The sequence below is a fragment of the Phytophthora parasitica genome (genome assembly GCF_000247585.1).
Source record: "Phytophthora parasitica INRA-310 unplaced genomic scaffold supercont2.15, whole genome shotgun sequence".
Lineage (NCBI taxonomy): Eukaryota > Oomycota > Peronosporomycetes > Peronosporales > Peronosporaceae > Phytophthora > Phytophthora nicotianae.
The window spans coordinates 217,756-240,217 of record NW_008649001.1 but is presented as its reverse complement, the minus strand read 5'-3'; the positions used below and the strand labels follow the sequence as shown (position 1 = coordinate 240,217).

The following is a 22,462-nucleotide window of genomic DNA, read 5'->3' as shown; positions in this document are numbered from 1 at the left end:
AAATACAATTATCATATTTTGCGATCAAATTCCGGCGATCTCGTCCGAATGAGACTTCACGTCTGAAACCCGACGAGACGCGCTGTTTGGTTCACTCGACAAACCACCTCGACACGACCATGAGCAAGTACCCGAACCTACTGCAGCCGCTGGACTTGGGCTTTACGCAGCTCAAGAACCGCGTACTTATGGGATCGATGCACACGGGGCTCGAAGAGGGCAAGTCCCTTACCCGCCTCGCCGCTTTCTTCGCTGAAAGGTCCATTCACCAATGTATCATAACCACAACAATCCCAGCATTCTAATGCAATTGCTGCTGCTGTATAGAGCCAAAGGCAACGTAGGTCTCATCGTAACTGGTGGTATTGCACCCAATCGAGCAGGTCGCGTGAGTCCGTTGGCCGCTAAATTGACGACACAAGGTGAGGTGAACGCACACAAGGAAGTGACCCAGGCGGTGCACGACAATGACGGCAAGATCGCAATGCAGATCCTGCACAGTGGACGCTATGGGTACCACCCGTTCAATGTGGCGCCGTCTCCTATCAAAGCTCCGATCGGCTGGTTCACCCCACGAGAACTCTCCAACTCTGCAGTGGAGAGCACAATTCGGGACTATGCCAATTGTGCAGCTCGTGCACGTGAAGCTGGCTATGATGGAGTGGAGATCATGGGCTCAGAAGGATATCTGATCAACCAGTTCATCGTGGAGCACACAAATAAACGCAAAGATCAATGGGGTGGGTCGTACGAGAACCGTATCCGCTTTCCAGTCGAGATTGTCAAGGCTGTACGTGCTGCAGTAGGCGAGGACTTCATCATTATCTTTCGATTGTCCATGTTGGATCTAGTCGAGAAGGGCAGCACATGGGACGAGATCGTGATGCTTGCCAAGCAGATTGAAGCTGCAGGAGCTACGATTATCAACACTGGTATTGGCTGGCACGAAGCTCGCATCCCGACCATTGCAACCAGTGTACCGCGTGGAGGATTCTCGTGGGTTACCCAGAAGATGAAGGGCGAAGTGTCCATCCCTCTGATCACAACCAACCGTATCAATATGCCCGATGTCGCTGAGCAGATTATCGCTGAAGGACGTGCAGGTGAGCAGATTTTTAGAATTCCTAAGTGGTAGCTGAGATTATAACATTTTTAATGCTGTGTAGATATGGTGTCGATGGCGCGGCCATTCCTGGCAGACCCGGAGTTCGTGCGTAAGACGGAAGAAGGTCGAGTGGACGAGATCAATACCTGCATCGGCTGCAACCAGGCTTGTCTGGATCACACGTTTAAGGGTATTACAGCAAGCTGCCTGGTTAACCCTCGTTCAGGCTACGAAACGCTACTGAACTACACCCCGACGAACGGTGAGTTGCTTTGTGGTGTCAGTAGTGACTTGCAGTGTGATAATAGCTGTTGTCTTCTTGATACAGATGCACAACGCGTGGCAGTCATTGGAGCTGGACCTGCTGGCTTATCGTTTTCGACTGCAGCGGCGCTGCGTGGTCATGAAGTGACGTTGTTCGATCAAGCCGATGCCATTGGAGGTCAATTCAACATGGCCAAGACGATTCCAGGCAAAGAGGAGTTCTACGAGACGCTACGCTACTTCGAAAAGCAATTGAAACTCAAGGGCGTCAACGTGAAGCTTGGACAACATGTTGAAGCCGCAGATCTCACGACCGGAGCGTTCGATAAGGTGGTTATTGCGACGGGTGTGCTGCCTCGTACCCTCAAGATTCCAGGGGCAGACCACCCCAAGGTGTTAAGCTACATTGACGTCCTCAAGCACAAAGCTCCTGTAGGCAAGAAAGTGGCTATCATCGGTGCGGGAGGCATTGGATTCGATGTAGCAGAGTTCCTCTCTCACGTTGGGGAGTCCACAAGCTCAAGCGTCGACGTGTTCGCTCGTGAGTGGGGCATCGACACGACCAACTCGGTTCGTGGCGGGGTGGCCGGTATCAAGCCCAGTATCCCTCCACAAGCGCGTGAGATCTATCTGATGCAGCGTAAGAGTACGAAACATGGTAAAGACCTGGGCAAAACGACGGGATGGATCCACCGTCTTTCACTCAAGCATCGCGATGTGAAGATGATCGGCGGCGTGTCGTACGATAAGGTAGATGATGAAGGACTGCACTATACTGACAAGAAAGGCAAGAAACACGTGCTGGATGTCGACAATGTGATCATCTGTGCTGGTCAAGTGCCACTTCGAGAGCTGGAGAAGCCACTGCAGGAACAGGGAGTTACGGTGTTCCGTATTGGCGGAGCTGACGAGGCCGGCGAGCTGGATGCAAAGCGCGCGATTGATCAGGGTGCTCGTCTGGCTGCTACGATCGAGACGGCTAAGCCTGGTGATGCGCTGGGGGCTGAAGCTACTCTGTCCGCGAAGGTCTTTGAGTTCTTGAGCAAATTTCAACAGTAGGCAGGAACTCAAGGGAGTTAATACATGGAAAAGAGTATTCAGCTATGCAGGTTTACTCCGTTTTCTGTCGTTTAACCTGGCTCAATGTCTCGAAGAAGTTCTGGATGTCTTCTTTCCGCACGGTCTTGCCTGCTGCGGCAAAGCCTGCGAGGTATTGCTGGAGATTGTTCTTCATGAGACTGTAGCCCATTGCAACCTCCACTTGCTGCTCGTGTGTCAGATTGTTGGCAAAAGCACGCTGCGCCATTTCCTCGTCCGAAGCAGTTTTCTTCTCCCTTGCGCTGGCTTCGTACACGTGCAAAGAGTCCTCCGGGTCCAGGAGATATGCAATGCCATGTTTTTCAAACAGAGACACACATGACGAGCACTGGCACAGGTCATTGCGCCAATCGCTTGACCAGAACGTCGGCCGCAGCGTCGTCTCTCCTAGTTGCTGTTGTTTAACCTCCAGCACGCACTCGTTCGTGTCCGTCTGCTTGGTTTTGGAAGCTTCATCACCGTTTACTTCTCCATTCTCGGTACTGTCGACTGTGTAGGCCATGAGGAAGGGGAGCTTTTTCATGCACTCAAGGCAGATAACCTCGTCGAAGCTATCAGGAGACACCGTGTTCCCACTATCCGTTGTAGCTTCTGCGTCGTCGGGCGATTCCTTGTCCGTCTCGGCTGATGAGGAGGTCTCCTTCTCAACATTGGGTACATTGGCTTCAATTGAAGCTTCTTTCTCGTCTGCATCCTTGGAAATGTGCTCTTCGTGCAGCCAATCTTCACAAATAACACACTGTACCATGACTTCAGGCGTCGTTCGTTCCGGATCTGGATAAGGTCGGTGGCAGTTGCAGTACAGGCCTCCATAGTTCTGCGAGTACGTGTTGCGCGGGTTCGTCGGCGCTTTGTCAGCTTCCAGCTTACACGGGTTGCCTGCGCCAGTAGCAATATATCAGCCATTAAGAATCTCAAACAACCACTATCGTAGCAACTTAAACGCACTTTTAGGGAACTTTTCATTGCCACAGTCGCAGCGGAACGAACGTTTGGTGTAGAGCTCCACGAGCTCGTGGTCCTGGTGGCAGTTGTACGTGCACGCCAGACACACACCGGCACGCGTCTCAGGCTTCTCCAGCGCGTCCGGAGTGCACGTCATGCAGGCGTATACTGCCTGACGCATGTAACCCATGGGGTAGCTACAGTGTGTGTCACTGGCGTCTCCTAGCACCGCGTCCGCCGTCTCCGTCATCTGCTCGTTGTGCTTGAGCACGTCCGAGAGCGTCATCACCTCCTCGTCATCTTCGTTTGCCGTCTGCTGCTCTTCCTCTTCGCGGTCGCGTTTGTTGCCGGTCACTTGGGCAGCGGGTGTCTCCATTTCGCTTTCTGTACTTTCGGGCAATCGAAAAGTGATCAAAAATGGATCAGAAAGTGAAGGTGTTGGCGCCAAAATAATGCAGGTCGATAATTGGTCAAATTGTCAAACAGTGTTTTTACCCAATCGAAATCAACGGATACTCTTTGATTGGAGACGCTTGAAAGGCATTTTGAATCGCTTTAGCACATTTTGTTGTTGGACGTCATGGTGTTCTTCGTGTGCGAGGGTTGCAATGAGACGCTGAAGAAGAACAAGGTGGATGCGCACGCGGGACGCTGTCGTAATTGCTGGGCCGTGAGCTGTGTGGACTGCAGCGTCGTGTTCGAAGGCAACGACTACGCGGCTCACACGAGCTGCATTTCGGAGGCCGAAAAATACGAGAAGAGTTTGTTCCAGGGCGACAAGAACAAAAGCAAGAACGGTAAGAAGCAGACGCCACAGGAGCGATGGGTGGATGTGGTGCAGTCTGCTACTTGCCCCGAGGACCGCAAGGTGCAGGACGTGCTCACGCGCATCGCAGGCTACGACAACGTACCTCGCAAGAAGAACAAGTTTGTCAACTTCGTCACGAATAGTCTGGCGCTGCGCGACACGGTGCTTGTAGAGAAGGCTTGGACCATCTATGAGACGGCCTTCAAGGCCTCAGCCCCTGAAGCCAATGAGGTGGCACCCGTGGAGGAGACTGCCAGCAAGAAGCGGCCAGCAGAGACGGAGATGGAGGAAACTACAACTAAAAAGAGTAAGACTGAGGACAAACCTGTTAAGTGGAGCAAGTTGATCAAGTCTGCACTCAAAAATGCTGGCAAGGAACTGGAGATGGATGCGTTGCGTGAGCAGGTGCTCAAGCAGATCCAGGAAAAGAAGCTGTCGACGAAGAGTGAGAAGGAGCTCAAGAAGGAGTTTAAGGCTTCCATCAAAGAGAGCGATAAGTTTGCGGTGGTTGAAGTCGTGCGTCTGAAGTGATGATAGAGAACAGATAGACCACATGTGTAGACTCTAAGAGGATGCAATAGATAGGCATTGTCTTCTAGGTTCATGTCCGACTGTTTTGACCTCCTGAAGCGTGGTGGGGTAGACAGAACCCCTGCAAGAAACGTCTTAGCAGTAAGCTAGCGTCTCAATCGCAGACATGGTTGCGTGGATGAATTGAATAGCTGCGATTATAGAAGATCATACCAGACTGGAAGCAGCCAAACTCGAATGAGGCACGTGTCTTCTACACTTCGAAGTTTAGATCGTAAGGAAGTGTTCGACACTAGCACAGACGCCAATGGAACATGTAGCAACTTCTAAATACATGTAGCCTCTCACGCACTGAAAGCTCTGTCACTGACCTGACAGTGTCAGGTCAAGTTGATCTTCTCGTTTTTCGCGTGATTGGATTGTGCAGACCGGCCTGGGATAGCATTTGGGGCTTTGCTGATTAATTAATTCTTGATGTTAGAGATTCAGTCAGCAATTTTGCGTTCACAGCACCATAATCGACTGACTTCTGAGCCTAACGATGCGTGTGAGCTACGTCTTCCTGGTGGCAGCGACCACTCTCCTCGCTACCTGCGACGTTATGGCGGCTAGTCCGAGCGCGTTGTCCAAGACGTCCGTCGACGCGGTTAACGGCCACGTCGACATCAGCACGCGATCGCTGCGAATGCTAAAGAAGAAGACGGCAGCGGTTGACCCCGACGATGAAGAGAGGGTGGCTGAAGCGAGACAAATGGACTCGGAGATCCTCGAAAAAATTGTCAATGACCACGCGTACGCCAAGCAGGTTTACCGTAGCTGGCTGCAGAATGGCCAAACCAAGGAAGACATTGAGAACCGACTGAAGACTCTGGGCCTGCTCACCAAGTACGGCAATGTCGTCAAGCAGTACGGTCAGTACTTGACGAATCTCGAAGAACGATCTGTCTAATCAGCTCGAGGATAGAAGGCGGAAATGTACAAGCATTTAACAGCTCATCAAAACAACTTTGACAAGTCGCTACCAGGTAGCGTGTCCAGAACAAGGCGAAGATACCGCACTGACGAAATTTTCTCCATAAAATACTTTTTTTTTTATTGTTTCAACTTGTTTTTTGGATTCAGCGTCCAGTTGGCCGAAGACGTCAGTCGATCTGGACTGCATGTAGTAATCTACGCCGCAGCAGCATCGGAAGGAACAGCGTCTGTCTCGGTCGTTTCAGCCTTTTCAGTCGGTGTAGTTTCGTCCTTCTCTGATGTCGATTCCTTTCCCGCCGTCTCGGTCTCCTTCTTTGCAGCTTCCTCTACCTTCTCAGCAGTCTCAGTAGTCTCCGTTGTCTCCTCGGTCACAGCCTTCTCTGCCTCCTTTGGTGCTTCCTCCTCCGTCTTGGCCTTCTTGGCAACCTGCTCGTCGTTCTCCTCCGTCTCGTCACGCTCCTGGCGCTTCTTCGAGCCTTCAACATCACCCTCGGCCTGCGCAGGCACCTCCTCCTTCTCCGCGGGTTTCTCCGCTACCTCGCCTTCCGGTGTCTCCTCCGTCTTCTCCACAGTGTCCGGAGCCACGTGACCGCGGATGAAGGCGTCCACCTTGTCGAACTTGGAGCTTGTGTAGTCGCCCATGATCTTGCCTTCCTTGTACACGCGGAAGTGCGGGAAGCTGTCCACTTCCACCTCCTCACACAGCGTCTCTAGCTCCTCAGCGCTCACCTTGGCGAACGAGACTGTCTCGGCCAGCTCCTCTGCCAGCTTCTCCACCTTGGGAGCCACCAACTTGCAGCCACCGCACCAGGGCGCAGAGAAACAGGCAACCAGTGGCTTCTCGGTCGCAGCGGCCACAGCGGAGTGGAAATCTTCGGCTGACGAGATGGCGATCATCACTCTTGACTTGTTCAGGTGAAGCTTGGGCAGGTGACTCGGAAGCGGCAAATTGCAGAATGATCGATCGAACCTCCAGGCGGACATGCCAGCCACATACAAGTGGGTTCACTCTGGGACTTGCCCTCGCGCATACAAACTCCAAGTCCATTGACCGCGCTGCTTTCCTTTCCGCATTCCGGATCTCTCCATCTGACGTCAGTGTCGCATTCGAAATTCTAGATAACGGCTTTTGGCGGGAAAAGATCGCGCCACACCAAGTTTAACACCACTTCAAGTTTACCTACATTTGTAGTTTCAGCTCAAAATCTAAATTCGCGAGGTAAACCTACAAAAACGTACAGACTAGCGACCAGTTGCATCATTGCGTGCGTGTCCACGAGCCAGACGGCGTAGAGGAAGTTCGCAGTCACATGATGGACATCAACGCTGACCCCAGCGAGCTCAATTCCAGCCTCCCCCAGGCTACGAAGGCTGCCGCAATGACCGCCGACATGGAGGAGAAGACGCCGCCAAAAGGCTGCAAGAAGCAGCTCGTGGCCTGTCGCATCGAAGGCCACAAGATACAGAAGAGGCTCTCGCCTAAGAAGAAGGCGCTCGACCCACTGCGCTATCTACCGGACCACGGCGGGTACTACGCACTGTTTACTATCGCCGCGTACTTCGAGGCCGAAGGGGACGAAGCTACAGAACGGCACCATGTTGTGCAGCGAAGCTACAAACAGTTTTGCACGCTGCATTCTCGAGTAAGTGTCTAGTTCGTCTATTTCGTGGTGATATTCTGAGTGGCAAAAGTGCTAAACTGTGGTGTGCATCTATATTTTTCTAGCTGTTGAAGACGTATCCCAAGTCGCATTTGCCGAAAGGTTTACCCGCAATGCGCAACAAGAGATACGACAACGAGTACATTGAAGAAAAGCGCAACGAATTGACAAAGTATTTGGCGCAACTGATGCAAATTCCGGAAGTCAAGGCGTCAAATGTGCTGCGTGATTTCCTGGAAGCGTCGACGGCTGCGGAGGACAGCAGCGACGACGAAGATGGACTTGTGACTCCGTCGAGAATGTTGGAGGGGCTTCCGGGTACGATCGTCACTGTGCGAGCTGGACAATCATTCTCAGTGACATTGCCCCTGAGTGCTGCGGGGGATGTGGCGTCGTGGCAATTTACCACCAAAAAGCACAATATTGGCTTCAGTGCCACTTTTGAAGGAGAAATGATTCGTGCATACTCACGGGAAGGAGCGGATGTGAAACCGGTGAAGGGATTTTATCGATGCACCACCGCTGGTACATGCACTCTTACGTGGGACAACACGTATACTTGGAGTAAAGCCAAGGTGCTAATTTACTGGGCGGAGGTGGAGTCGCAGAATGGGACACCGCAACAGAGTACACAGCGTCACGCGTTAACAGCGTCTGCTACATCACAAGATGGAACTGTGTCAACTGAAAACACAGAAGCTGCATTGACGGGTAGTGGATCAGATACTGTGGATATGGATAATCGCCGACTCGGATTTATTGAGCACACCCGAAGCAACTCGATGCATCCGCGGCATCTGGTGAACTCATCCATTTCACTGCTTTCTAAGCCGTTTGTGCACGGTCATGACGATGGCTCTGCACATGGAAAAGCCCGACGTTTGATCCCTGGGAGAGCGACTTCAGCCCCTGCGCTCACGATTCCGAGCTACTTACAAGCTTCGGAACACGGTCCTCAAGTGAAGGCTGGATCGCTTATTATTCAGCGCAGTGTCAAGTTCCGTGGACGCAATTGGTATCGCAAGTGGTTCGTCCTGGACCCTCGCAAATGTGTTCTGCGGTATTATGATTCGGAGGCTGCTGCTCGCCGAGGGTTGTCACTGGCCAAGCTCAATCTGACCAACAAGCACGCATCCCTGGCTATCACCAGCAGTCTGAGCTTGGACGCCGCTCCTACGCCCTATATGTTTCTCATCCGTACCAAGAAACATTGCTGGAAGATCTGTGCGCCTTCACAAAGTGAGTACAACGAGTGGGAAAACGCCATCTCAACAGCCATTTTGACTGCGCAGCTCTCACGTCGAGGCAGGAAGAGCAAGAAGGCGATGGTTAAAGCGGCAAAAAAGTCTGCAGTGGTGCGAAAAGATTCTCAGGCAAGTGACTCGGAGGATGAGACGCCGAAGGCTGGCGCAATGACGGACATCAATGGCAATGATGTGGCAACAATGAGCTCTTGTCGCGACCCAGATAGACCACTGAGTCCAATTGAAGAATCAGACGACGATGATGATGACTCGGACAATAAAGACGATGGAGATTCTGATGATGACGATGAATCTGAGTCCGACTCAGACGATGAACTGCATGAAGGCGACGACATTGAAGTTGTCCAACCTATTGTGGACACTGGCTCGCCGATGCACATTCAAAGCGAGGCCGTTGGAAGCATGCCGGACTTGCAAAAGCTTCCATTAGAATGGAAGCTTGGTCTTGCTGCCGTGCTGAATGTGGCGCTTTTGTCAGTGCGATCCGCCCCCACTGTGGTCATTGTGCTGGTGCTGTTTATCATGGACTGGTACTTGCTACTCCTGTACATGAAAAACACAAGCGACAATGAACTGAACTCGTCGTCAATGGCAAAACCCAAGACGGAATAATTTAAAACGTAAAAGAGAAAGGAGCGATTGTTTTTTGTGTGAAGCGAGAGTTAGTTGTCTATCTTGTTGCTCAGTAGTTCGAGGTAGTCCGGGTGTTCCCACACATCCAGGCGTTTAGCTAGTGTTGGGAATTCACGCTCGATCGTGGTGAGAATGTGGTTAATAACCAACTCGTTGCCCTTCTGGTTGAAGTGAAGCCCGTCGTATTGGCAAGCACAGCGCTCCTGCTCATGCATTTCATTCATAATTGTATGGAAATCCAGCACTGAGACGTTCAAGCTCTCCGCTTCTTCGATACATGCACGAGCGTATTCACCAACGCCGTCATTGGAAAAGTCGAGTTCTCCGTCAGAATCCGACCAAACTTCGCGTCGCGCCCGATCGTTCACTGCAGGTGGGGTGATCATCAGTATGGCGGTGTCTGGGGCTTTATTTTGAACTGCTTGCACAATTTCGCGAAGATTGGCTCGGTACTTGGGGATCGGCACGTGCAGCGCAGCTTCGTATCCCGATAGCAGCGCCGAATCATTGCCACCCAGCCAAACGGCCACGAAAGCTGGAGGTTCTGGCCAAGAACTCAGCTCCTTCTTGAGACTCGGAAGAGCATGTTCGACGAAAATCTCGGTGCTGTAGCCATAAAGCCCGCGGACTATGACATCAGCCGAGCGAGTGTAGCGGTGCTGCAATTGAGCCACCCAGCCTCCAACGTCAGGATCCGTCCCCTCCTGAGTCAGCGAGTCTCCTAGAAGCAACAATTTTGGCCGCAGAGATGTTGTCGACGCCGCTCTGTACCTGGTAGACGTGGTGAAGGAAGTACGCCGTGCCAAGAGGAGACGGCGAAGCGTCAACATGGCGGGTATCTTTACTCTGGGTCCGGAATCAGGATTTGGGATAAGACAGTGAAACGTCACACCATTATGCAATGTTGTACTTATAAGTTAACGGCGGACTCGAACGTTCGTGAAATCTACGATGGTGCTGTCTGGTGCCCATGGATCAGTCTCGATAAAGTCTTCATAATGTGGGAACTGCCAGTGCTCTAGTTTTTGCGCCACATCTTCGAACTCGGCCTCGATTATTTCGCGGAGCTTCTCGTACATCAAGGCGTTGCCTGTTGTATTGAAGTGCAAACCATCCTCGAGCAAGTCCTTGCGTTTCCGCTTTGGCAGGCTGTTAAAGTACGTGTGCAAGTCTAGCACAGGAACGCCTACGCGTTTTGCCGTATCGACACAGGCACGAGCATATTTCCCTGCCATTTCGTTTGAGTGAGAGACTAAACCCTTCTTGTCCCCCTTGTTCGCCTTGGCGTTCTTCTTTTGAACTGCGTCGTCAACGTACGGCGGCGTGATAAGCAAGATCCGTGATGTGGGTGTTATAGCTTGAAAGTCGAGCACCAGTTTGGCCAGGTTTTCCTGGTACTCGTCAATAGGAATGTGACTTTCAGAAGAACCTCCTTCGGGCAATGCAGCGTCATTGGCGCCCAGCCAAATTGTTATCAGAATCGGCGAGTAGCTGAGGCCGATGATCTCGTCTTGAACTATCGGCATCGCATGCTTCAGATACCATTTCGTGTTGTAACCCGCGAGTCCTCGACAAACCACATCGACGGTGCGTCTGCAATCGCCTTGGAGCATTGTGGCCCAGCCCATAGAGGATGGAAGCAAGCCCTTCTCCGTCAACGAATCTCCTACCAGTAATACTGCGGGACGTAGCCTGTGGTGGAAACCAACTCGAATCATTACGGGTTCCCAAGCGCCTAATGACCAGGAGATGAACGCTCCGATAACAAAGATGCCGAGAAGCAAACGTTTGGTACTAGAAGAGATGCAAGCTGGCCGGACAGGCGGTGCTGGTTGTGGCTTTAAGTACGGCAAGTGGGATGAAGGAGGTGATGGCTGTGAAGACAGCGACGAACTGGATGAGCTCGACGAACACGACGACGCTGGGCTTGGAGGAGAGCGCACCATGCTGACACGAGTGCTGAAGAGTTCACCGAGCCGAATGGCTGTGAATTCGATAGCAGGAAGCTCACCATCACGTGATGTGCGCTGTGGGTGTCCCATGAAGGAGTCATCGAACTCGTCGTTTAGAGTACATTTACGAACTTGTACATGTATTACTACGGATTCTAGGTCTCCAAGTTGGTTGTGTTGTCATCGTCTGAAAGCCACGGATCTGCCTCGATCCATGTTTCATAACTTGGAATCTGCCAACGATCGAGTTTGTGCGAAATATTGGGGAAAGCGACGTCGATCTTCTGGAGGAGCTGCTCGTACATGAAGTTGTTGCCTCTCATGTTGAGGTGCAGTCCGTCCTCGAGTACGTTCTTGCGATCCCAGTCGGTCATGTTGTTGAAATACGTGTGGAGATCCAGCACGGGCAGTCCTAACTTGTTCGCCGTCTCCACACAAGCGCGAGCGTAGATTCCAGCCATTGTGTTGGAGTGAGCGACCATGTCTTTCATGTCGCCCTTGTACTTTCGAGCATTTCTCTGCTGGGTCTTGTCATCGACGTACGGCGGGGTAATAAGTAGAATTCCAGCATCTGGAGCCATAGTTTGGAAATGAAGCACAAGCAAGACAAGGTTTTCCTTGTAGGACTCGACAGGAACGTGCTGAGCCATTGCAGTTCCATTGGGCAATGCGGCGTCGTTGGCTCCCAACCATATCGTGATCAAAGTGGGCATGTACGCTCCGCTAGAGATTTCTCCCTGGATACTTGGGACTCCATACTTCAGATACCATCTACACAGTCACCATCACGTACATGAGTCAACAAGATGCTCGTTCACATAAAATTTCTCGAAAATCCTTACTTGGTGTTGTAACCGGAGAGTCCACGGGGCACCACGGTAACTGAGCGTCGATAGTCGTGCTGTAGCAAGGTGACCCAGCCATTGTTCTTGGGAATGGTGCCCTTCTCGGTCAGAGAATCCCCGACGAGTAACATGACGGGGCGAAGTTGGGGACGAATGCTGGTCCTTTCAAGAATACCTTCCCAAGCACCAAAGGACCACGCGATGTACGCAGCCATGGCAAAGAACGCCAGCGCAATCCGCTTAGGTGCCGTGTAGTAGGTAGCCAATGCAGGTACCGACGACGTCGTTGGAGACGGCAGCTTCGGCTTCACAGGAGGCGAGGCCATGGCGGAATTGTAGGCCGACGAGAAGCTTACACCAAGGCAAAAGTGACAATTTCGGCAGTAAACACGATCGCCACAGATTCACCATCGTGTGACACAATCCCACAAGGTGTTCCAAGGCCGCTCTTGTATGATACACACCCAGTTTGTATCTGAGTGACTAAAAGTTAGTCAACACGTCAGCATTGGCAGTTACCGAGATCATGATAAGCAAACCCCTCAGAGTGCAAGACACTTCGATGCAAATACGAGTTCTATGATATAATTTAGCTATTCGATCAATTGCTTCGGAGCGTACGAGTACTGTTGGTACCATCGTGTGTATCGTCCGGAATCCACGGGTCGCTCCGGACCAGTGTGTTAAAGTTTGGAAGTTGCCAGCGTTCGAGTTTGCGCACTACACCCGGGAACTCGGATTTGATCTTTTCCATTAGCTGGTCGTACATCAACTTGTTGCCTCTCGTATTGAGGTGCAGTCCGTCCCCCAGCAAATTATTGCGTCTCCACTTGGGCATGTCGTTGAAATACGAGTACAAATTCAACACGGGGAGCCCCAATTTGTGCGCAGTTTCGACACAAACTTGCGCGTATTTACCTGCCATTTCGTTCGTGCGGTCGATCACTCCCGTTTTGTCCCCATCATTCTTCCTAGCACGTCGATGGCGCTCCATGTCGTCCACGTGAGGTGGAGTGATCAATATGATCCTCGCATCGGGTGCCAATGCCTGGAACTCCCGGACAATCATGATGAGATTGAGCCGGTATTTCTCAATTGGAACATGCTGCTCCGAGTTGCTTCCGTTCGGTAATGCAGCATCGTTGGCCCCAAGCCACAACGTGATGAGGACAGGAGTGTAGGAGCCGCTGATGATTTCTCCTCGGATAACCGGCATCGCGTATTTGAGGTACCATCGAGTGTTGTATCCCGACAATCCACGGGGCGCGACGTTGGCAGACCGAGTGTAGTCGTTCTGTAGCAAGGTGACCCATCCATTGGACTTGGGGTTTGTGCCCTTCTCAGTGAGCGAATCGCCGGCGAGCAGCACCGTCGGACGCAGCTTTGGACGCAGGCCTGTCTCGATTAGGAAGGCTTCCCAGGCACCCAACGACCACGCGATGTATGCGGCCAGAGCGAGACAGGCCAGCAGAGTACGCTTGACATTGATGGACGGACGCCTGAAAGACTCCGGTAAAGCGAAGAGAGGCGAGGGCTTCGTGGGCTTAATAGGCGTGGGGATCATGTTCGGAGGTGGTGGCGACGCCTCGGCTCGGGCTGTGGCCCGATGGAGGGCAATTCCGGCAGTGAGTGCTGTAGATGTGCCACATTGGAGCTGTAGGGAGTCTCACTGACGGATTATGCCCCATCTTTGGTGCGTGAGTGTGTGACATTCATTTCGGAATGGGGAGCAGATCGGTTTTAAGAGCTTATTAAAAGGCAATTTACAAATGATGAGTGAACATGCAGGTAATATGCTCTTAAAGTGATGGGTTACAGAAAGTTAGCCCGACTTTCTCATCGTTATCATAACGAGCAAATGCGCGTAGATTGTTTGCCAATTTGACATGAATGCAAAATGATTCGAATTACATGTGCACGGTATGCTAACACCATGACTTTCATGTTTCCTTCGCTCTCTCTTCATGCACCAACGTGGCTTCAGACACGATTCGTAAAACACCAAGAGCTGCTCGCGAACTGTAGTATTCCATTTGGTATCAGCTGGTGTGACACTGAAGATGCCACAGGAACATGTGCATCGATTCGCTAGTAATCAGATCATCGTTTAAGCAAACGAGTGGTGACAAGACCGAATTACACGCACTCTCCATTTGAGCCGTCCTACAGCTCTGGAAAAGATAGGCCGGATCACACAGAGTGCATTTCCTGCCTATCCTCATCTGGGCACTGGAATCTGTGCCAAGATTTCCTCGAAGTAAACTGGATTGTTGAAACGCTACAGCTGCATATGCACAAAGTGCATGCACACTATTACGCGGTGCGGCCACAGTAGACTACTGTCAGTAGTAGATTCATGGCTGCTACGTTCATTCAAACCCCTTTAACAGTGAAGCCATTTGCTTTCAGTAAGTGAAGTACATGTACATGTATCATGGTAGCCGATTCCAGTTGGGGATATCCCAAACCTCCAGGCGAGACATCAACGCTGGAAACGCGTCTGCAATCTTTGTGCGCAGCAGCCGATCCATGAGTCGGTTCCCCCATGCCGACAAGTGCAGCCCGTCTTCAAGGCACATAGTTCGCTCGCGAGCTGACATTGCGTTGAATAGAGAATGCACATCCAATACCGTCACCCCGACTTTCCCTGCTGTCTCCACGCACACCCTAGCGTACTCGCCTGCCATTGTATTCGAACGGTCAAGACGACCGGTCTTGGAGCGCATCTGCCGCGCAGCGTCGTCCACATGAGGAGGTGTGATCAGTAGCAGCTCAGCATCTGGAGCACTTGCCTTTAACATGTATACAATTGTCTCCAAGTTGGTAGCGTACGCTTCCAATGGCACGTGCTGTCGCGCCGATGGTCCGTCTGTCAGTGCTGCATCATTTGCTCCTAGCCACAGCGTGATCAAAGATGGAGAAATGCTGCCGTCAGACAGCTCACGTTTGATAACAGGCAGCGCGAACTCGATGAACCACCTGCCAATGGAATGGGAGAAATAAGCTATTGCCAGTCGGAGAATGCCATGCTGGGACAACGTACTTGGTATTGTAGCCCGAAAGTCCGCGGGGAAGGACGTCGGTCGACCGTTGGTAGCGATGCTGCAGTAGTGCCACCCACCCGGACTTGTCAGGGTTGGCACCGTTCTCCGTGATAGAGTCACCCAAGAGATACAGCACTGGCCGGCGGTCCCTGAAAGTTACCTGCATCCATGCCCCGAAATATGAAGCGAAATAAACTACAGCCACGGCGGCCACAACTGGCACGAGGCTGCGCAGCGACACACGCGCGGAGGCCATCAAACTTAATGAAAATGAGAAACCGGTAGTGAAACCGGTGGGATAGGCAAGCGGAATTGTTTTATTTGCAAGTGACCATCTATCTATCCAGGATACATGTTGAAGCTTCACTCAGGTCGACTAGACCATTAAGAAAGCTACGCATTCATCCAGGTGCGGAAGTTGGGGAGCTGCCAGACTTCAAGTTGCTTCGCCAGGTCGGGGAATGCCTTAGTAATCTTGACCTGCAGTTGTTCGTCCACCAAGCGGCTGCCCTTTGCGGTGAAATGCAGTCCGTCATCCAAGCACGCAGCACGTTCACTCTCCGACATAGCGTTGAAGAACGAGTGCAAATCCAACACGTCTACGCCAACCTCCCCAGCGACCTCCACACATGCTTGTGCATATTCGCCAGCCGCAGCGTTGGTGCGTTCAGCGCAGCCGACTGGGGAGCGGGACTTCCGGACGGCGTCGTCCACGTGCGGCGGGGTGATTAGCAAAATGTGAGCCTGCGGAGCTTTAGCCTGGAAAGAACGGACGATCATAGCCAAATTCTCCTTGTATGTTGCTAGCGGGACGTGCTGGCGTGCTGCGGTGCCATTCGGAAGGGCAGCGTCGTTGGCACCCAGCCACAACGTGATCAAAGACGGAGAGCGCACTTCACCGGATAGCTCGCGCTCAACCACGGGCAAGGCCGACTCAATGAACCACCTACCCATACAGACGAAAGCGTCAGTAAAATATTGCATTGATTCAATGCAGCCCATCAACTAGCAACGAGTCGTACTTGGTGTTGTAGCCTGACAACCCGCGTGGAACGATGTGGGCCGATCGGTTGTAGCGGTGCTGCATCAGTGCGACCCAACCGGCATTATCCGGATCGGTTCCCCGCTCTGTTAACGAGTCACCCGTGAGGTAAATAACCGGTCGGGGTGTCGGTAGCGTAGCAGCAGCGTTGACGGCGTCGGAGGTGCTCATCACAATAGACTTCCGGGGCGAAAATGATAGTGATGGAGTTTTGACATGCAATTATTTTGCACCAATCGACGCGTTGAGTGAGATTTATATGAACCAATCAGGTTTCTTGTCCGTTACGAACCAACTTCAAGTACGTCAGCAAAGAGTCGCGTGGGCACTTTGCAGCGATGGTCTCCTCTAGAAGAGTATCATCACCAACATCGTCCCTTTCAAGTTATGGTGGCTCATGTAAATACCAACAAGCCTGCAAGACTACACTGGCAGGTGGTCACAAAGATTTCGAGCAGCTTTCCGTCGACGATGATCGCGAGGTAGCAAGACGAGTTCTCGCAGATTTAGAGGGACTTTGCTTCGATGAAGACAGCGATGAAGAAAGTGGACATGAAGACGAATATGAATCGAGTTCGGAATGGGGATCGGAGACGTCATCGCGCAGTTCACGTGGTAAGCGGAATGCAGGAGGAATGACTCTCGAAGAGCTCACAGTGGCAGTGAATGCTGCCATTGAATACCATCGTCCGACGAACTCGGCGGTTGTACAACTAGAGACAACGCTGGAGGGCAAGGAAGACGACAACCTATTCAAGTGCTCCAAAGGCCACCGTTCTCGCTCTCGCCGCCGTCATCAACGAAAGGATTTATCTACAATGTCGTCTTCAAAACGAGATTCAGTTTTAGAAATGTTCCAGGATATGTTGGAGAGGAAAGAAAAGCACTTCTACGCGCTTCGAGCCGCGAATGTGAATGTTGTAGCTGAGGACAACCAAAGCCAAGGAGCCTTTGCAAGCTCTGTCAAGGTTGACCAGCAGCAACAGACTACGGCATACGTGAGGGATCAATTTACCGAAACCGAGAAGTGCTCGCATCGTCGATCTCTCGAAGCAGCGTTCGGCGTTGCTGAATTCGACATCCCACCACTATCACCATCATCGAGCGTGGGCTTTGAGTATGCTGCGACCCCAAGCAATCTAGTGCGACCAATTGAAGTTGGCCCAACGCTTGCAGATCTTACTCGTACCCGTAAGCGGCAAGTTTTGTCTTCTCACCGACATTCTGCTTCTGAACCTTCATGGAGCTCATCTTCTTCGTCATCGGCGACTGATACAGGTTACCAATCAACGTTTGCCAGTGAACACAGCCGTGGCAGTGACAACAGCAGATCCAGCAGTAAAAGCAGTGTTAGTAGTCGGCATCGCCACAACAGCACAAAAAGTAGCAGCAAAGCCAGCACAACGCCACCACCAAGCAAATGTAGTGCAAGCCAACATCAAATTCAACAGCATGCAGAACGAGAGCCACCCACCAAGACTACAGAGCTGAGTGACGGACAATCTGCGCTAACCCTGAAGGATCAATCCGAGGCTGGAGTCTCACATCTGCCTGCAGACCAGTCACAAGTGCCAAGCAGCCCTGAGCTAGTGGAATGGGAGCTAGATCTTTCCAACTTTACTTTTTGAATTAATGCTTGGCCTTTTGTTATCTAGGGCTTATCAAACTCTGCAATGTTTGCAATTTCCTACACGTTGTTGATTTTCTCGTGCGTCCTCCGCATTTCCTCCACAGATTCAGGGAGTGCCTTATTGCTGTAATCACGCACCAGTACCGAACTTATAGTGCCCAGAAGCATCATACTAGCGGTGATTGCCAATAGCAGCGTTACATGGACCGGTGGTCCGATGAGATATCCATTAACAAACTGCGCAGCTACAGAGCCTGCTCTTCCAGCAGCCGAGAGTGTACCCATACCAGTCGTACGCACGTCCGTCGGGAATGATTCAGCAGACATGAGATCGATTGCATTCCAACCTGCAGTGCTGAAAGCGTTGAAGCCACTGGCTAGTAGTACTATGGTTGCGGCACCCGACGCTGAGGAGTTCGCATAGGCAAACCCAGTAGCGCAGCCAGCCGATAGCAGCATGGAAATGGCGAGAATCCGACGTCCACCGAGACGATCCATTAGCAATGCAGTCATGATATTGCCAGGAAGGTTCGCAGCGGCGTAGATAAAAGCGTTGGCGAACGGATTTTCGAGACCAATTCGCTTAAACAACATGGTAATCCAAGTGGCAAGACCGTATGACCCGAAACTCAAGCAAAACCACGACATCAACAACGATATTGTCGTGCCACGGAGTACCGGATCGAACAGTATTCCATACGCAGACAACGAACTCCTCTCCGTCTGAATCCCGGGATCTGATGGCCCAAAGACAACGGTGTATCCGTTCACCTCGCTAGCATCAGTGTTATGCTGCGATAACAGAGAACTTGACTCGGTAACGTGATCCGCAGCGTCTCCGTTGGTAGTTTTAATGGTGTCCACAACCATCTCTGCATCTGTGAGCAACCGGCGACGAGCGAAGAATTGCGCGCTTTCAGGCACATATTTGTACGTAAGCATCCAACACACGAAACTCGGTAATGATACGATAGCTGCAAACGCACGCCATGAATACATCGCGTCAGGACGACCCAGCATAAACCAAGCCAGCCCAGCCGTAAAGACTGCACCCTGCGAGTTCCGCTATGAGTTAGTAAGAATTGTAAGCGAATTGAAAACTGTTTTACATACCACCATCCAGTACGCAGCTACTATTGTGACGTAGTAGCCTCGACGATTCGCAGGTACATGCTCCGAGCACAAAGTGAACAAGGCTGGTACGGTGCCTCCAATGCCTAAGCAAAAGCATCGAAAATGTCAAAAATCTGTTGAAAACTCCCAGCTCCTGCAGTCTAGACACATACCAATACCGGCACACGTCCGGAAAGCGATCAACGCGTACACGTTCGGCGACAAGGCCGACAGGAGTCCGAAGATACCGTTTAGTAGCAACGAATAGAGTAAACTCTTGCGCCGGCCAATACGGTCACTTAGAGACCCGAACAGAAGTCCTCCAGTGAACATCCCAGCGAAGATAGCAGCCGCCAATAAGCCTAAGCACACAACCAGTCAGCTTAAGATTCCTGCGTCGAATACCATTCAGCGTCTTACTCTGCTGTGCCCGAGTGAGCACAACGCCCTCCTTGTCCTCGTACACCGCCAAAATGTACCCAATGGAGAGGATCTCGACTGCATCAGCGGCATTGCCCAGACCTAAAATACTGCAACTTCCCCCTTTCAGCACTTGCCACACAAGCGAACATGGCAATTATCGCTACGCACAGCACAGCGCGAAGTTGGAAAACACCGTCGCTGATATTGGCAATAGCCTGCACATACACAATCACTGTCAACACAAGCACACCATAAGTTCGTTGCATTTGCACTGCTCGTACGTGCCGTAGCTGCTCGATCCGCAATAGTCTCGCACTGCCAGAGGCTTCGCTTGTCATTTTGCCACGCAAATTGAAACTGCTAGATTTTGACCACCATTTGTTCGAGCTCTGATTACCCAATCACACGCGAGAAGCTCACTTATCTTGGTTGGCAAGAATGGGACGACGACGCTCCAAGTGGAAGGACAACAAGCGCCTGGATCGCGGCAGCCAATTGCTGCATCATGCTAAGGCTGGAGACTGCGTAGCGCTAAAAGCGCTCCTGGATGAATCGAATGAAGAATCGAGCGAGTGTTTGCAGCTCACACAGGACCATAATGGCTCGACGGCGTTGCACCTCGCAACCAGTGAAGGGCACTGCGAAATGGTGCAATTGCTTCTGCAACTCGGAGCTGGTGAGGTCCATTTAGCTGGCGGACGGAAGAAATATGCACGTACGCCACTGCACGAGGCTGCGATCAATGGACACTTGGAAGTCTGCCGCCTCTTAGTGAACTTCGGACTCTTGGTGGACTGCCACACCACGAGAGGACGCACACCGCTCATGTATGCTGTGAAAGGCAACTTTGTGGAGCTAGCGCGATACTTTATCAAAGAAGCAGGTGCCAATGTGAACGAACAGAACGAGATGGGGGTGACGGCAGTATATATTGCGTGCCAGGACGGGCAGGAGGACATGGTAAAGTTCCTTGTCCAAGAAGCACACGCGGATGTGAATTTGAGTAATCGAACCAACCATGCACCGCTCCATGAAGCAGTCGCCGGTGGGTTTACGGCCGTAGTGGATTTCTTGCTGAACAACGGAGCGGACAAGTACGTCGTGGATAAGATGGGCGTGACGGTGTGGCACGAAGCTGCGGGCAATGGATCTGTGGACATGCTGGAGCTGCTAGTCCAGCACGACGTGTCACTCCATCCGAACGGCCAGGAACAAGTAGACAAGGTGATGGCTCGACATCCGTTCCACTATGCAGCAGTGGAGGGTAAGGCAGACTTTGTGCAAGCACTTCTGAAGAAAGAGCTCGTGGACGTCAACTTCGTGGATAGTGATGGCTGCACTGCACTCTACTATGCAGCTGCAAATGGTCACGTGGATGTCATGCAAGTGCTGCTGAGCTCCGGTGGCGACCCAAATGTTGTCTCCATTCGTCGATCGCCTTTGCATTGCGCTGTCGAGTGGCACCGTGTCGAGTGCGTGAAGCTACTGCGTCAGCATGGTGCCGCGTTGGATGCGAAGGACAAGGACGATCTCACGCCTGTCAAGGTGGCAGAACAAAAAGGCTTTTGCGATCTGTTGGCGCTTCTCGATGATGGCGATGCGACGGCCCCGTAAACCTCAACATGGTGGACACGAGAACTGATGAAGTCGCAACGAACCTTTGCACAGCCAACTGTCCTAGCTGTTCTATGCGCGGCCACTTCATAGTAATTATATAGTCAGCCTGGTAATTACCATTCCACTGCGCAATGGACCAAGAGCTTGTCATTTCTAACTCCACTAGCACAGATCTTGTCGCTGTAAGATCCGATTGCACGACTTGAACAACCTGGTCATCATGGTGATTATGATCAAGGTCTAGCTAGGCCAATCCGATCGCTCGAATGCAAGATCTCCTACGACGATTCGCTAGAATAAGTTCTAGACTTTTCGGCGAATGGTAGGACGCCCAAAGACGTGGATATAGCCAATCAGCGCAGATGTCCTACCTGGCCCATGTCTGACGTTGCGAGCCTCGACCAAAACTGAAGCGCGCCACGCCAGCCGCCACGCACTTCAGAATTGCATTTCCAGTCGAGTACTGAAGCCCCACAACAACAAGAAGAAGAAGAACACACAGAAACGACCCATTCAATCAAGATGCCTGTCGAGATCAATACCCCCGAGGAGTTCAACGCCGCCATCGGCGAGAAGAAGCTGACGGTTGTGCAGTTCTCTGCGCCGTGGTGCGGCGGCTGCAAGATGGTGGCCCCTAAGGTGACCAAGCTGATGGAGTCGGACTTCCCTGACGTCAAGTTTCTCAAGGTGAGCGCGGAAGAGCTGGAGGATTTCTGCGAGGAGATCGACGTGGACAGCTTCCCGACGTTCCGCGTGTACAAGGACGGCGAGGTGGCGGCGTCGTACGTGAGCTCCAAGTTCGAGAAGGTGGAGCAGTTCATCCGTGAGAACGCGAAGTAAGTGGTGGCGATTTGCAACCGACTTCCGTGGCGCCTGCATTGCGGGCTTGGATATCCGACTTATTGGCGCGTGCTCTTGGCCATCTGTCGAACTGTTGGAGAGCACTCGAGTTTAGATGAGCTTGTCCTTAGCACTGCATATTTGTAGTGAAGGGCAGGGCGCCTACTAATATATTGAAATATAAAACTATTTCACCTGAACCATAACTGATGGTGTAGTGTTGTTGTGTTCCAGGCTATAACGAAAGATGCACCTTGAAAGCTTAGATTCTCGTGGTGCTTCGTGCGATGCCACGATGACTCACGAAGAGCTACGAAGAGTGACTAAAGCATTAGCTGTGCCAAGGTACAAGTACTACTACCAGTACTAGTGTAGTACACTTCGAGCCTAGCGATGGCTCGAGCGGCAAGCTGAATGAAATGGCAAAAATTTGGATACTATCCAACTACTGTACATGTACTTTGAAGTGTACCGCAAATAAAGTGTCGATTCAACTTGGATCTTCGCCGCAATGGTGATTGTAGCATAGACAACTCCCTGCTTGCTGTTAATAATTGCTCACTCAAAATGTGCATGTGCAAATAAGTACATGTACGCACTAACACGGAAACAAACAAAATCTCGATCGTAAGTCAACACACTTCAATTTAGCAACCGTTTTTGAGTACGAA

General features: G+C 51.7%; 16 protein-coding genes across 21 annotated transcripts; 7 read left to right on the top strand and 9 right to left on the bottom strand.

Annotated features, from left to right (window-relative positions):
• Positions 1-27: 27 nt before the first annotated feature.
• On the top strand, positions 28-2,625 carry PPTG_08060 (hypothetical protein). 4 transcript variants are annotated; one of them, XM_008902964.1, is made up of 4 exons: positions 28-259; positions 328-1,103; positions 1,167-1,367; positions 1,434-2,625. In XM_008902964.1, exons 1-4 carry the CDS (start codon positions 120-122, stop codon positions 2,426-2,428), a joined length of 2,112 nt encoding a protein of 703 aa, XP_008901212.1. In that variant the 5' UTR covers positions 28-119; the 3' UTR covers positions 2,429-2,625. The 4 variants fall into 4 exon arrangements, with proteins under 4 accessions (XP_008901212.1, XP_008901211.1, XP_008901214.1 ...); XM_008902963.1 differs by having other exon boundaries at positions 1,167-2,625; XM_008902966.1 differs by having other exon boundaries at positions 28-1,103.
• PPTG_08059 (hypothetical protein) lies at positions 2,295-3,820 on the bottom strand. The gene is made up of 2 exons (XM_008902962.1): positions 3,416-3,820; positions 2,295-3,346 (listed from the first exon to the last, which is right to left on the bottom strand). The coding sequence occupies exons 1-2, from the start codon at positions 3,786-3,788 to the stop codon at positions 2,481-2,483; spliced, it is 1,239 nt and encodes a 412-aa protein (XP_008901210.1). The 5' UTR covers positions 3,789-3,820; the 3' UTR covers positions 2,295-2,480.
• Positions 3,821-3,905: 85 nt separating this feature from the next.
• PPTG_08058 (hypothetical protein) lies at positions 3,906-4,941 on the top strand. The gene has a single exon (XM_008902961.1). It carries the CDS (start codon positions 3,993-3,995, stop codon positions 4,749-4,751), a length of 759 nt encoding a protein of 252 aa, XP_008901209.1. The 5' UTR covers positions 3,906-3,992; the 3' UTR covers positions 4,752-4,941.
• A 199-nt stretch (positions 4,942-5,140) lies between these two features.
• On the bottom strand, positions 5,141-6,807 carry PPTG_08056 (hypothetical protein). The gene has a single exon (XM_008902959.1). The coding sequence runs from the start codon at positions 6,708-6,710 to the stop codon at positions 5,922-5,924; it is 789 nt and encodes a 262-aa protein (XP_008901207.1). The 5' UTR covers positions 6,711-6,807; the 3' UTR covers positions 5,141-5,921.
• On the top strand, positions 5,234-5,836 carry PPTG_08057 (hypothetical protein). The gene has a single exon (XM_008902960.1). It carries the CDS (start codon positions 5,293-5,295, stop codon positions 5,698-5,700), a length of 408 nt encoding a protein of 135 aa, XP_008901208.1. The 5' UTR covers positions 5,234-5,292; the 3' UTR covers positions 5,701-5,836.
• A 160-nt stretch (positions 6,808-6,967) lies between the features above and the next one.
• PPTG_08055 (hypothetical protein) lies at positions 6,968-9,485 on the top strand. Its single transcript, XM_008902958.1, has 2 exons — positions 6,968-7,369; positions 7,453-9,485. Exons 1-2 carry the CDS (start codon positions 7,037-7,039, stop codon positions 9,262-9,264), a joined length of 2,145 nt encoding a protein of 714 aa, XP_008901206.1. The 5' UTR covers positions 6,968-7,036; the 3' UTR covers positions 9,265-9,485.
• On the bottom strand, positions 9,239-10,186 carry PPTG_08054 (hypothetical protein). Its single transcript, XM_008902957.1, has one exon. It carries the CDS (start codon positions 10,113-10,115, stop codon positions 9,315-9,317), a length of 801 nt encoding a protein of 266 aa, XP_008901205.1. The 5' UTR covers positions 10,116-10,186; the 3' UTR covers positions 9,239-9,314.
• Positions 10,187-10,202: 16 nt separating this feature from the next.
• Positions 10,203-11,327, bottom strand: PPTG_08053 (hypothetical protein; the record flags this gene model as incomplete). The annotated part of the gene is made up of 1 exon (XM_008902956.1): positions 10,203-11,327. One exon carries the CDS (start codon positions 11,325-11,327, stop codon positions 10,203-10,205), a length of 1,125 nt encoding a protein of 374 aa, XP_008901204.1.
• Positions 11,328-11,392: 65 nt separating this feature from the next.
• PPTG_08052 (hypothetical protein) lies at positions 11,393-12,408 on the bottom strand (the record flags this gene model as incomplete). The annotated part of the gene is made up of 2 exons (XM_008902955.1): positions 11,393-12,008; positions 12,080-12,408. 2 exons carry the CDS (start codon positions 12,406-12,408, stop codon positions 11,393-11,395), a joined length of 945 nt encoding a protein of 314 aa, XP_008901203.1.
• Positions 12,409-12,640: 232 nt separating this feature from the next.
• Positions 12,641-13,752, bottom strand: PPTG_08051 (hypothetical protein). Its single transcript, XM_008902954.1, has one exon. The coding sequence runs from the start codon at positions 13,644-13,646 to the stop codon at positions 12,684-12,686; it is 963 nt and encodes a 320-aa protein (XP_008901202.1). The 5' UTR covers positions 13,647-13,752; the 3' UTR covers positions 12,641-12,683.
• Positions 13,753-14,436: 684 nt separating this feature from the next.
• On the bottom strand, positions 14,437-15,382 carry PPTG_08050 (hypothetical protein; the record flags this gene model as incomplete). Its single annotated transcript, XM_008902953.1, has 2 exons — positions 14,437-15,061; positions 15,126-15,382. 2 exons carry the CDS (start codon positions 15,380-15,382, stop codon positions 14,515-14,517), a joined length of 804 nt encoding a protein of 267 aa, XP_008901201.1. The 3' UTR covers positions 14,437-14,514.
• A 43-nt stretch (positions 15,383-15,425) lies between these two features.
• Positions 15,426-16,356, bottom strand: PPTG_08049 (hypothetical protein). Its single transcript, XM_008902952.1, has 2 exons — positions 16,149-16,356; positions 15,426-16,072 (listed from the first exon to the last, which is right to left on the bottom strand). Exons 1-2 carry the CDS (start codon positions 16,337-16,339, stop codon positions 15,520-15,522), a joined length of 744 nt encoding a protein of 247 aa, XP_008901200.1. The 5' UTR covers positions 16,340-16,356; the 3' UTR covers positions 15,426-15,519.
• A 150-nt stretch (positions 16,357-16,506) lies between these two features.
• PPTG_08048 (hypothetical protein) lies at positions 16,507-17,796 on the top strand (the record flags this gene model as incomplete). Its single annotated transcript, XM_008902951.1, has 1 exon — positions 16,507-17,796. One exon carries the CDS (start codon positions 16,507-16,509, stop codon positions 17,794-17,796), a length of 1,290 nt encoding a protein of 429 aa, XP_008901199.1.
• PPTG_08047 (hypothetical protein) lies at positions 17,764-19,706 on the bottom strand. Of its 3 annotated transcripts, XM_008902948.1 has the most exons (6): positions 19,616-19,698; positions 19,503-19,549; positions 19,332-19,441; positions 19,085-19,273; positions 18,912-19,015; positions 17,764-18,851 (listed from the first exon to the last, which is right to left on the bottom strand). In XM_008902948.1, the coding sequence occupies exons 1-6, from the start codon at positions 19,670-19,672 to the stop codon at positions 17,856-17,858; spliced, it is 1,503 nt and encodes a 500-aa protein (XP_008901196.1). In that variant the 5' UTR covers positions 19,673-19,698; the 3' UTR covers positions 17,764-17,855. The 3 variants fall into 3 exon arrangements, with proteins under 3 accessions (XP_008901196.1, XP_008901197.1, XP_008901198.1); XM_008902949.1 differs by having other exon boundaries at positions 19,332-19,549; positions 19,620-19,706; XM_008902950.1 differs by having other exon boundaries at positions 19,332-19,549.
• A 19-nt stretch (positions 19,707-19,725) lies between these two features.
• PPTG_08046 (hypothetical protein) lies at positions 19,726-21,234 on the top strand. Its single transcript, XM_008902947.1, has one exon. The coding sequence runs from the start codon at positions 19,773-19,775 to the stop codon at positions 20,946-20,948; it is 1,176 nt and encodes a 391-aa protein (XP_008901195.1). The 5' UTR covers positions 19,726-19,772; the 3' UTR covers positions 20,949-21,234.
• A 72-nt stretch (positions 21,235-21,306) lies between these two features.
• PPTG_08045 (hypothetical protein) lies at positions 21,307-21,998 on the top strand. The gene has a single exon (XM_008902946.1). It carries the CDS (start codon positions 21,474-21,476, stop codon positions 21,789-21,791), a length of 318 nt encoding a protein of 105 aa, XP_008901194.1. The 5' UTR covers positions 21,307-21,473; the 3' UTR covers positions 21,792-21,998.
• The last annotated feature ends 464 nt before the right edge of the window (positions 21,999-22,462 follow it).

Excerpts from the sequence above, each read along its gene's own strand:
- PPTG_08060 (XM_008902963.1), top strand. The coding sequence starts at position 120 with ATGAGCAAGTACCCGAACCTACTGCAGCCGCTGGACTTGGGCTTTACG. Across the intron at positions 260-327 it reads GCCGCTTTCTTCGCTGAAAG|AGCCAAAGGCAACGTAGGTC; the intron begins GTCCATTCACCA and ends GCTGCTGTATAG. Across the intron at positions 1,104-1,166 it reads TATCGCTGAAGGACGTGCAG|ATATGGTGTCGATGGCGCGG; the intron begins GTGAGCAGATTT and ends AATGCTGTGTAG.
- PPTG_08059 (XM_008902962.1), bottom strand. The coding sequence starts at position 3,788 with ATGGAGACACCCGCTGCCCAAGTGACCGGCAACAAACGCGACCGCGAA. Across the intron at positions 3,347-3,415 it reads CAATGAAAAGTTCCCTAAAA|GCAACCCGTGTAAGCTGGAA; the intron begins GTGCGTTTAAGT and ends CTACTGGCGCAG.
- PPTG_08058 (XM_008902961.1), top strand. The coding sequence starts at position 3,993 with ATGGTGTTCTTCGTGTGCGAGGGTTGCAATGAGACGCTGAAGAAGAAC.
- PPTG_08057 (XM_008902960.1), top strand. The coding sequence starts at position 5,293 with ATGCGTGTGAGCTACGTCTTCCTGGTGGCAGCGACCACTCTCCTCGCT.
- PPTG_08056 (XM_008902959.1), bottom strand. The coding sequence starts at position 6,710 with ATGTCCGCCTGGAGGTTCGATCGATCATTCTGCAATTTGCCGCTTCCG.
- PPTG_08055 (XM_008902958.1), top strand. The coding sequence starts at position 7,037 with ATGATGGACATCAACGCTGACCCCAGCGAGCTCAATTCCAGCCTCCCC. Across the intron at positions 7,370-7,452 it reads TTTGCACGCTGCATTCTCGA|CTGTTGAAGACGTATCCCAA; the intron begins GTAAGTGTCTAG and ends ATATTTTTCTAG.
- PPTG_08054 (XM_008902957.1), bottom strand. The coding sequence starts at position 10,115 with ATGTTGACGCTTCGCCGTCTCCTCTTGGCACGGCGTACTTCCTTCACC.
- PPTG_08051 (XM_008902954.1), bottom strand. The coding sequence starts at position 13,646 with ATGATCCCCACGCCTATTAAGCCCACGAAGCCCTCGCCTCTCTTCGCT.
- PPTG_08049 (XM_008902952.1), bottom strand. The coding sequence starts at position 16,339 with ATGAGCACCTCCGACGCCGTCAACGCTGCTGCTACGCTACCGACACCC. Across the intron at positions 16,073-16,148 it reads TTGTCAGGCTACAACACCAA|GTGGTTCATTGAGTCGGCCT; the intron begins GTACGACTCGTT and ends CTGTATGGGTAG.
- PPTG_08047 (XM_008902948.1), bottom strand. The coding sequence starts at position 19,672 with ATGACAAGCGAAGCCTCTGGCAGTGCGAGACTATTGCGGATCGAGCAG. Across the intron at positions 19,550-19,615 it reads GGATCGAGCAGCTACGGCAC|GCTATTGCCAATATCAGCGA; the intron begins GTACGAGCAGTG and ends GTGTATGTGCAG. Across the intron at positions 19,016-19,084 it reads CCGGACGTGTGCCGGTATTG|GCATTGGAGGCACCGTACCA; the intron begins GTATGTGTCTAG and ends GCTTTTGCTTAG.
- PPTG_08046 (XM_008902947.1), top strand. The coding sequence starts at position 19,773 with ATGGGACGACGACGCTCCAAGTGGAAGGACAACAAGCGCCTGGATCGC.
- PPTG_08045 (XM_008902946.1), top strand. The coding sequence starts at position 21,474 with ATGCCTGTCGAGATCAATACCCCCGAGGAGTTCAACGCCGCCATCGGC.